This window comes from Rutidosis leptorrhynchoides, unplaced genomic scaffold (genome assembly GCF_046630445.1).
Source record: "Rutidosis leptorrhynchoides isolate AG116_Rl617_1_P2 unplaced genomic scaffold, CSIRO_AGI_Rlap_v1 contig188, whole genome shotgun sequence".
Taxonomy (NCBI): Eukaryota; Viridiplantae; Streptophyta; class Magnoliopsida; order Asterales; family Asteraceae; genus Rutidosis; species Rutidosis leptorrhynchoides.
The window spans coordinates 24,501-36,130 of record NW_027266437.1 but is presented as its reverse complement, the minus strand read 5'-3'; the positions used below and the strand labels follow the sequence as shown (position 1 = coordinate 36,130).

At 38.1% G+C, this 11,630-nt stretch overlaps 1 protein-coding gene across 1 annotated transcript; it reads right to left on the bottom strand.

Moving 5' to 3' along the window:
• Positions 1-3,908: 3,908 nt before the first annotated feature.
• On the bottom strand, positions 3,909-7,207 carry LOC139881725 (uncharacterized). Its single transcript, XM_071866149.1, has 5 exons — positions 6,805-7,207; positions 6,318-6,368; positions 6,145-6,232; positions 5,207-5,346; positions 3,909-4,042 (listed from the first exon to the last, which is right to left on the bottom strand). The coding sequence occupies exons 1-5, from the start codon at positions 7,205-7,207 to the stop codon at positions 3,909-3,911; spliced, it is 816 nt and encodes a 271-aa protein (XP_071722250.1).
• Positions 7,208-11,630: the final 4,423 nt, after the last annotated feature.

The window sequence follows — 11,630 nt, the reverse complement described above, 5'->3', positions numbered from 1 at the left end:
CTGGGACAATTGATCGACATACTTATATTTCCAAACAAACTCTATCGAAATAAACAGATGCACTTTCTAAAGACGCACATAAGTTCCCTCCCAACTTAGAGCTGGCGACAGACTTGTTTCTCTACACAACCCCTGCTAGGGAAAGTGGCTACACAAACTAAGGACCTTTTCAAGTAAAGGTAAACTAAGGACCTTTCCATGCAAAGGGAAATCGAAGGCCCCCTTGGTCAGGGGGTGTCCTAAAACTCTTCCCAAGTGAAGGGTATTTCCTAAGATCTCCTTTGACGGGGGTACTTCAAAACCCTTCCCAAGTAAAGAGTATTTCTTCAGACCCCCTTTGCTAGGGGCACTTCAAAATCCTTTCCAAGTTAAGGGCATTTCATAAGACCCTCTTTTGATAGGGCACTTTTGAAAAAATTCTTCCAAAGTGAAGGGTATTTTCTAAGACTCCATATATTGGAGGAACTTTAAAAAACCTCCCTAATTGAAGGGTATTTCCAAAAATCCCTTTTGATAGGGGCACTTTAAAACTCTCCCCAATTGAAGGGTATTTCCTAAGACCCATTTTTTTTGGGAAACTTTAAAACCCTCCCCAAGTGAAGGGTATTTCCTAAGACCCCTTTTGCCGAGGAAACTTTAAAACACTTCCCAAGTGAATGATATTTTTTTTAGACCCACTTCACTTGGGGCACTTCCTAAAGAAAAAATATCTTAAGATCTTCTCTCAGAAGCTATGACGGATGCTAAAACTAATGCCCGGATATATAGATGCTACCTAAACATTCGAGTAGGGGCCGTACATATAGTAACCTACATATAGTAAGTACATGAAAGAGAAATCCATAGCAAAATTAATAATATCCGACAAGCCTAAGAAAATTAAAGGAGCACAGGCGCTTGTTTTGACTTGATCCGAAACGTAGTAGAGGTAAGGAGCACGTGGCTCTTTCTGATCAGTCTTTGAGTTATGTTTTGGACTTAGAAAATAAAGGTGGGTGAGAAGAATTTGAGCGACTACTGCCTATCCGGGCCTACGAGGCTCACCACAAAGCTGAGCGGCTATGTGGTGGATCTCCAGTCTAGTGAGGGAGTGATCTTTCTTGTAGAGAGAGAGTAAGTGCCCTAAGTCTCTTGTGTGTCTCTTAGAATAAGTCTTAGCTTACTTTAGACATTTGAGAAGGGACTTATTTATAGGGTAGCTTGTAGGGTTGACTTGGACTTTCAGTGTTATGAAAGCGACCTGTATAGTTGTGAGGCCGTAGGTCTCCTCGACTTTGGGGCTATAGCCATGGCCATGATCTGTTCGGCTTCACGTCTGGCCTTCTTCCTAGCGTTCTTGCTCTTCGCAGTTTCTTCTCCACCGATGATCATGTTTATCACACCTCCACCTGCCGGCATTGCGGGAGCCGGTGGCAGAGTTCTGTCACGGCTATCTGTCCTTTTGGCATCATTATTGTAGTTTCCTCGACGCGGGGCCCCTTCGTTCCTTTGATCGACATTTTTGCCCCTATCATCAGTCTTTTTGACGTAGTTGTTTAACTTTCCTTGAAAGATAAGGTGCTATATATCATCTTTTAGTTGTTTGCAATCCTTGGTGGTAATACGGTACTGCTTCTTTGTGGTAATCACAATAGTGGTCACTTCTTCTACGAATCGCATCCGACCTCATGGGCTTAGGATACCTGATGGCCGTAGGGTCAAATTTTTTGATAGCCATTAAAATACGGCCTCAAGTTGTGTTAGGAGGGGCATGATTGTAATAGCGGGGAATTTCCTGTCCGTGATCTTCACGGGCCTTGATCTCTGTGATCTCGACTTCTCTTTCTGTCGTTCATATGGTTCTTGTGGAACAACCTGTTCTCCTGAGGGCGAAACCTTCCGGTCTTATAGTCCCTGAGGACGTCTTCTACCCTCATTTCTTCTTTGACTATATCGGCTAACTCAGTCATAGAATTTTGTTGCCTCTTGGTCAACTGAACTTGTAGAGACTCACTAGTGGTCCCGTTAATGAGAGCGGACCTCGCGAAGACGATGTTGACGGCTTCGCTTATCGCATTGCATTCGTTCTGAAAATGTTGGAAATACTCCCATAGGGTTTCTTCTTTCTTTTGCATGCATTTCAGTATGGTCACCAGATATTTGTCCTTGAGCTATCCCCCCTACAAATCTGTTGACGAACGAGGCAGCCAGTTCGACAAAATATGATATCGATCTAGAGGGTAACATTTGGAACCACACTTGTGCGACCCCTTCGAGCGTTATGGGGAAGACTCATCATTGAATAGGATCCGGTACGTTATGGAGGTTCATAGCATAATCAAATGTCATCACATGAGCTGCTGGGTCGCCCTCTCCGTTAAATTTCTGTAGGTTTGGCATTTGCCACTTTGCTGCCGGAGGTTTTTCCATTATCCTCTGCACGAACGGAAAAGGAGCCGTGACATGATTGGGCACAGCTTCGCCTATTCTCCCCTAGGTTGGAGGCTATGGGATCTGAGCACCATTCCTAGCATATGCTTGGGGTGCGGCCAGATAGAAATCGTAACGGCCTGACGGTTGTCCCATTTGATATTGTGGATTGCCCATTTGGGGGTTTGCTCCAAACTATTGAGCATCTTAGTTTGGCGGCGCTAGATGATATTCGGCATTGTGCACAACCATATTAACTAGGGCCGGTGGCGGCATTTGGCCATTACATGCTTGAAGCCAGCGCTGCACTTTCGACTCAATCATTCGACTGACGGTGTCGGTTTAGTGAGAGTGGCCGATTGATCCTTTGGCTCAATCTTGCTGCTTTCAGCCAACTTGGTGGCTGTTTTCTAAGAGGTGCACATTGAGGATCATCAAGAATGTTGTTCTGGCTGCTACGACTCCTAGCTATTAACCTTTCTTTTAGGTTCCGGGCATAACGGATGCGTCCTTAGGCATTCGTGATTGGAAGGGTGAATTCTTTCCCTTCTCTCTGCGCCGCGTGAGCGAGTCGCGCAAGTCAGTCACGGGACAGACTCTGCTGCGTGCATTGCGATTCGTTATCGAATCTCGAAGGTCTCCTTCAGGCTGATGAGAACGAGTCTGAGGACGGGATGGATCTCCGCTAAGGAGGATATAGTCGACTCCGACGTGGTTTTCTCCTTCTTTGGGAGGAGCGTGCTGCAAAGCTGGAGCCCTCGAATTCACAGTCATAGGAACATTTCCTGAAGAGCGACTGGAGGATTGACCTAGTTCTTGATTTAAGGCTTCTAGAATGGGGTTGTCAGTATGTTCAAGGTCAGCTCCTTCTAGGGATAAAGGCTGGTCCTGATGGATTACCATGTCAGTACGACGAGTCATCTTGTGATGACGACCTTCTCCTGCCAAATCTTCATCATGCTCGGCATCTGCCTTATTGCCAGCGCGGGCAATTGCTGATCTGGTGCGCATTCTTTGTAGAATAGTAGGAGCAGGTTAGGTTAGCTTGTAAAGGAAGTTAAACCAAAAATGCAATCGTAGTTTGAACTTGGAAAAACTCGATGAAGACCAATATTTCGACTTGATCCAAAATGTAGTAGAGGTGAGGAGCATGTGCCTCTTTTCGATCAATTTTCGAGTTAGGTTTTAGACTTAGAACAGAATGAGGGGTGGGAAGTATTTGAGCGTCTACAGCCTATCTAGGCCTACGAGGCTCACCACGAAGCCGAGTTGCTACGTGGTGGATCTCAAGTCTAGTGAGGGAGTGATCTTGTTTCTAGAGAGAGTAAGTGCCCTAAGTCTCTTGTGTGTCTCTTAGAATAAGCCTTGGCTTACTTTGGACATTTGAGAAGGGTCTTATTTATAGGATTGACTTGGACTTTCAGTGCTATGAAAAGCGACCTGTACAGTTGTGAGGCCGTAGGTCTCCTCGGCTTTGGGGCTATGGCCATGGCCATGATCTATTCAGCTTCACGCCTGGCCTTCTTCCTCACGTTCTTGCTCTTCGCAGTTTCTTCTCCACCGATGATCATGTTTATCACACCTCCACCTGCCAGCATTACGGGAGCCGATGGCGGAGTTCTGTCATGCCTATCTGTCCTTTTGGCATCATTATTTTAGTTTCCTCGACGCTGAGCCCCTTCGTTCCTTTGATCGACATTGTTGCCACCTCCTAGTAAAAGTCTTCTCCCAACTTTCGAGCCGGGGAAACAAAAAAGTACCTCACCCTCTACTTAGTGCTCATCCCCTTCTTGATACGCACCAAAATGGGTGGGCGCTTGTCCACTTCAATTCTATAAAACCAACCTCGTTGGTAGGAAAGGCCTCTACAACACGATAAAATCATGAGATGACAAAAAACGATTACAAAACAAAATGCATACCTAAAACTAAGAGCTGAAGGATAAAATAAGCTTTGATGCACATATTGCAATTGGAAACTCACCTTACCTTCATGAAGATTTCTCTCTCTCAATGCCGTAAAGATTCTCACATGGAAGTCAACATCACGCCAAACATTATATCGCTTAATTAAAATGAAATATCTCAAATGTTGGTTGTGAAGGACATATATTTTGTTTCAAGGTGCATAAAAAGTTGAATATGGAATGAATGTAAAAACAAATGACTGAATGAAAGGAATATTGATTATGAAATACTATCAATTATTTGGCATTCATTCATACTACACATACTAATTAACATCTCGCCTTGTTCTCTTTGCACTCTAACCTCAAAATGTTCACCTCGACTTCATAAATTAAATTTGAAGAAGGATCCATCATACTAGCATTATAGGTGATATTTAAAACACCCTACCCTACACATATGATAACACTTTACTTTCATAACACAATTAGTCATACCTACAACAAAACCAACTAGATTTTAAATCTATCAATTATCTCATCTATTTGTATTTGTTGAGAACAAAGAACCAATAGATATTCTCAGTGCTAATATATAGAAGTGGTATCAGAACAATACTTTTTTCTTTTCACACACTCGACCAGTACTAGATTTACTTAAATAATTTTCTTTAATAAATAAATATATAATCATTATCGTCTTTGCAAGTATAATAGGTAAGAATGCATGATCAAGTTCAAATCTATCATCAGTTTCATAAAATATGTGAAAAGAGGGTACTTGATAAGAAAATCTGTAATCTTTGAGGATGATACAGTCTCATATCTGCAATTGTGCTCATAACAACTAACAAATCCTTCCACTTTTGATAGATTAGCAATACAATTACCTTCTTCATCATCATAATCTAATTTGATCTCCACAACTTCATATTTATACGGTGGTGCATTTTTTTCGGGTGGCCAAACATAGCCCAAATCTCTCCGTCTTTCGATATATATGAGGTGAACATTTCTACCTATACCTCTACTGAATTACACAAGATGAGAGAATATCAATTGATAATCAAACAAATGGCTGAATGAAAGCAATATTGATTATGAAATACTATTAATTATTGTGCATTCGTTCATACTACACATACTACTCATCTATTTGTATTGATTGAGAACGAGAACTTCTGAGACCTTTTTAGTGCTAAAACATAGAACCGATATCTGAGCGGTGTTTTTCTTTTTCCATACTCTCTACCAATGCCAGCTTGACTTGAACAATTTTCTTAAACAAATGAATTTCTTATCTTCCTCATTTTTACAAGTATCATAGGTAAGAATGCATGATCAAGTTCAAATCAATCATTGTTTTGATTAAATATGTGAAAAGAGGGTACTCGATAAGAAAATCTATAGATTAGAAATATAATTTCATCATCATCAAAATCTAATTTGATCGCTACATCTTCATATTTATACGAGGGTTCGTGTTTTTTCGGGGTGGACAAACATAGCCCAAATATCTACTTCTTTCGATATAAGAGGTGAACATTTCTACCTTTCATGAAGACTTCTCTCTCTCTCAATATCGTAAAGATGCTCACAAGGGAGCCATCATGATATCGCTTAATTAAAATAAAATATCTCAAATGTTGGTTCTAAAGGACATATGATTTGTTTAATGGTGGAGCATAAAAAGTCGAATATTGCATGGATGCAAAAACAAATGGCTGAATGAAAGCAATATTGATTATGAAATACTATCAATTATTGGGCATTCGTTCATACTACACTTTCTACTTAACATCCCACCTTGTTCTCTTTGCACTCTAACCTTAAAATGTTCACCTCGACTTCATACACAAAATCTGAAGAAAGATCCATCATACTAGCATTATAGGTGATTTTTAAAGCACCATACCCTATACATATGATAACACTTTAGTTTCATTACACAATTAGTTATACCTACAACAAATCCAACTAGATTTTAAATTTATCAATTACCTCCTCTGTTTGTATTGGCTGAGAACGAGAATTTCGGAGACCTTCTTATTGCTAAAACATATAAGCATTATCAGAGTAGTGTTTTTTGTTTCCACACTCTCTACGAGTACCAGCTTGACTTGAACAATTTTCTTAAACAAATGAATGTCTTATCTTCTTTGTCTTTACAAGTATCATAGGTAAGAATGCTTGATCAAGTTCAAATTTATCGTTGTTTTCATTTAATATGTGAAAAAAGGGTACTCGATAAGAAAATGTATACATATCTGAGGATGATATAGTCCCATATCTGCAACTGTGCTAATAAAGACTAACAAATCTTTCAACTTTTGATAGATTAGCAATAAAATAACGTTCGTCATCATCAAAATATAATTTGATCTCTACATCTTCATATTTATACGGGGGTTCGTGTTTTTACTGTTTGACAAACATATCCCAAATCTCTCCTTCTTTCGATATACAAGGTGAACATTTCTACCTTTACCTCTACCGAATTGCACAAGATGAGAGAATATTAATCCATCATCAACCTCGCGATTGTCTTTCGCATTGCCATACTTACCACATGCAACCAGCAAACCCTCTTGAGCAGTACGACACTTTTGCCAACTGATCTTGAGCTTGCATCTTGTGGATGCTTTATCCTTCACTAAAGCGTATGATCTCGGCATCACATCCAAAATATCATATACAACCCACACTTGGTTCTCAAGAAAATAGTCTTCTAATATGTCCTTGTCAATATGATATTCTGAGTCGGGAAAATGGTAGTCACACCTAGAGTTTGAGGGAAATATGGAATCATTATGATCTGACATTGTTTCCCTAGCCATATCACCACCATGTTCTTCTATCTCAACATTTTTACTTCTCTTTATTGCATGCATTAGCCAGATTTTCAACTTTTGAGCTTTCCCACATGAGGTTTGGTTGATATTCCTCCATCCCCCTCATCTTATGCTTGAGATATTCCACCATTTTTCTTCTATCTCATCATTTCTGCTTCATACTTCTCCATCCCCCTCCTCTTGTGTTTAAAATATTTCTTCACAACGAGCACAAAACGTTCCCTAGACTAAGCTCGACATGCAAAGGAAGTGCCACAGTTTGCAGAATGACACTCGATTTGGATTTTGGGGGAACTTGGGATGTCAGGTTTAGGCAGAGCTTTAGAGTCTTTAGATTGATCAATTTAAATCCTTAGGTATGAATAATAATCAGGAAACTCCATAAGATTTCCCTGTCAACCATAAACCCTACTTCTTAATCCTTGTGCTGACCATAATGTAGAATCCTAAAAATTATAGAGGAGGAAATAAGATAGACATGAACAAAACACCATATGCGCTCAAGAAGAGAAATTTATGATTTGTGACAAAAAGACCTTACTTATTCTCAACTTTATTTAGTAGTGATAGAATTCCACGTTAGGTTATGGTTAGGTTTGATTAGGAAAGATTCGCTTCTCGAGATGTTCGGTCATTCGAGATAGAGAAGGGACAGGGAGAGACAACACATGGGAAGAAAAAGATTGATTTTGCAGTTCAGGTCAAACAAGCAGAAGGATGGCATGAAAAATGATTTCATACGATGAAAGGAATGAAAAAGATGATAGTATTGATAACTATATATTATGTATAGTTATCTATATCTTTATATCTAATATTTTGTACGTTATTGATTAAATTAGTTGTTTTTTATTTGTATTTTACTTTGATTTTATTATTTCATGTCATTGTAGGAATCGAGCTTCAATTGGTCATTATATGGTTAATTGAAGCTGAATTTAACTTCAAGGTCTGTGATGGCTGGATTCCTAAAGTTAAGGACTAAACTGACTAATTATTCAAAGCTTTAGACTTAAGGGCAGACTGTATAACTTCTCCTAAAGCTGACGTAGAGATGTGCTTTTCCTAATTGATTTTGGTTTGACTTTGACCTAATTAATTAGGAGAAGACATCGAAGTATAAAACAAAAGGAAGAAGACGGACGGGAAGTAGGCCACCACACACAATAAAATAAGGTTTTCGCGAGAGGGGAGCACGACGCAGTGCATTAGAGGCGATGGAGTTCCGTGGTCTCTTACCTTCGTAGTTGTGTAATTATAATTTGCTATTTTTCGTCTTGTTTTTCCTACATGAACATGAGTAGATAATTTACCTTTTATAGGGCTAGATGAACCTTTAATCTAGCCGGTGTGTTTCTATTATCGTATTTGGTTATTTGAATAAATTAGTTTCTCTTATAGAATGCTTAATGCTTTTAATTGCTTAGCTACCAATTTAATTGTTTGATTATCCTTTACAAGATCTTGGAAAAGTGCTCTTAGGATTAGAACCTGAATAAGAGTTCATATGATAAATATTCGTTAGGTCGAAGACGTTATTTGCCTAGAGGATAAGAATATACCGATAGGTTGTATGAACCTAGCTTGATCTTTGATTGTTAATGCTTTTGTTATACCTTTTAAGACCATGGGAACATGAGTATTAGGGAATTATAAAAATCAATCAAACTGAGTATGATGATGTTACTAACATTGGTGATGATTAAAGTAGTAGTCTAAAGCCCTAGAATCATCTCTCTCTTTATCCATTTATTTATGTTATTGTGTTGTTATTTTATTTTCAATTCATCTATCAATTATGTTGTTTGGAAAAATTTATAAAAGGATAATACTAGTACTTAGTGACGACTTAAACCAACTCCTCGTGGGATCGATACTCTACTTACTCTTTGTTATTTGTGGCGACACGAGCACTTGCGTGCGGTGTAAAATAGCCGAACAAGTTTTTGGTGCCGTTGCCGGGGAGTTGCGGCTAAGTTAGTCATTAATATTAGGAAACATTTTTGTTAATTTGATTCAAACTTTAATTTTTATTTTTGCATATTTTATTTCTTTTAATTTTTTAGAGCAATCTGCGTTATGTCGGTGTTGAAGTGTGCAGGAAGGATTTGATAGAGAGACTTGTTAGATAGTGATTCGATTCCCAATGTGAGATTTGAAGAATCATTCGTCAGGCTGAAAGACGTTAAACCAACCGCTCCATGGGCGACAACCCATGGCTTCACCCTTTGTAACGTATTTCTTTCATTTTCTTTAATTTATGTCCTTTGATTTAGTGTATTTCATCTTTGTTAAGTCTATTTATTTTATGTGTTTGAGTTGCATGTGTGGAATGTGGTTTGAGTTGAGAAGTCAATGGTATCGTTTGAACTACAATGCACTGAACTTGGATAAGAAAGAAATGCTAGTTATGATGCATCAGTGTATTGGATGATTGTTGAAATGGAACTGATTTCATGCTATGATGCAACTATGCTTAATGAGTAGGATTGAGATATAACATCTGAGTTATGCCTTGAAAAGTTGACGCTTTGCCTGATATAAATCTTGAAATTGGGATTTCTCATGAGTTGAATGCTAAATGTGTCTGATTGGCTTTTGAAATGATATTTTAGTTAATGCAATCTTAGGATGTGATAGAAGGCAATTTAGGTTTGAGCTACTAATCCAAAAAGCCACTAGCCACTTTGAGCCTGACCACTTCTTTGATTAACTTGTTACAAACCGAAAAGCTCTCGATGTGTACTGACCAAATTACCCGTTTTAATGTCTTATGTGCTGCTAAGAGTAGTATAGAGGGGGTTTATATGTTAGATATGCCGAACTTACATGTAAAGACCATGCCATGCTTGTATAAAATGATTTGTGAAATTGTGGGAGATTTTTTTTTTTTTTTAAAAATAGTAACAAATCGGTAAATAAATCGGAAAATATATAAAAAGAAAAGATAATAAATAAAAAAAAGAAAAGAAAATATAGAGCTCACCAATTTTGTTCTTGATTTGCATTGGCATGGTTAAATTGATGAATTTTGGGTAGTTTATGTACTCTTTGAGTGATGAGTAGTCATTTGTTTAGGGTGCTTTGAAACGTCGATAGTTCGGAAACTGGGGCATCAAAGGGTTGGGATGTGAGTATGGCACATAAGATATTAAGACCTTACATCTCAATAAGCCAAATCTATCCAAACACTTGACCATATGTTACAATCGAAAGCCAAAGACCTTCATGATTTTATGATTGTGTTGCTGCATTAGTAGAAATTATGATGAAAGACTAGCATTCGACATCCTCCCGAGCATTGCATAACTTGAATTTTATGTTGATATACTGAAAATTTTGTGCAGGGATGAACATTTTTACTTACTGAAATAAATTTTCACTGCACGAGTGCATGAGGGAAAAGTAATCTCTATTGAGTTTTGAGCAAATTGACTAATTAAATTGTTGAGAGATTGAAGTGTTCATCAATTCATATAGTGTTTTTAGCTAGGAGTTCACTTTTTGATGGTGCATGATTGTTGATTAGCGAGCATATATGTCATGCTTGCATTCCACAATAATGAGGTTTTGATGACTTGATGATGACTATGTTCCCACACATGCATTAGGTTGTTTGCATCTTAGGTAAACTTGCGACAAGGTAAATTTGCGACATGAGATGACAGAAAACGATTACAAAACAAAATGCATACCTAAATCTAAGAACAGAAGGATAAAATAATCTTTCATGCACATATTGAAATAGGACACTCACCTCACCTTGATGAAGACTTCTCTCTCTAAATGCCGCAATGATGCTTACAAGGCATCCAACATCACGCCAAACATGCTATAAATATTGATTCTGAAGGACATATAGTTTGTTTCAGGGTACACAAAAAGTCGAATATGACATGAATGCAAAAATAAATGGCTGAATGAAGCAATATTGATTATGAAATACGATCAATTACTGGGCATTCGTTCAAACTACACATACTAATTAACATCCCGCTTTGTTTCCTTTGTACTCTAACCCCAAAATGTTTCAGTCGACTTCATACACGAAATCTGAAGAATGATCCATCATACTAACCTTATAGGTGATATTTAAAATACCATACACTTCTTTCATGAAACAATTAGTCATACCTACAACAAACCCAACTAGATTTTAAATATATCAATTACCTCCTCTATTTATATTGGTTGAGAACGAGAACCTCGAAGACCTTCTTAGTGCTAAAACATAGAAGCGGTATTAGAGCGGTGCTTTTTCTTTCTACACTCTCTACCAGTATCAGCTTGATTTGGACAATTTTCTTCAACAAATAAATATCTTATCTTCTTCGTCTTTGCAAGTATCATACGTAAGAATGCATGATCAAGTTCAATATCCTTATTTTCATTAAATATGTGAAGAGGCTACTCGATAAGAAAAATCTATACAGCTCTGAGACTAACAACTGTGCTCATAAAG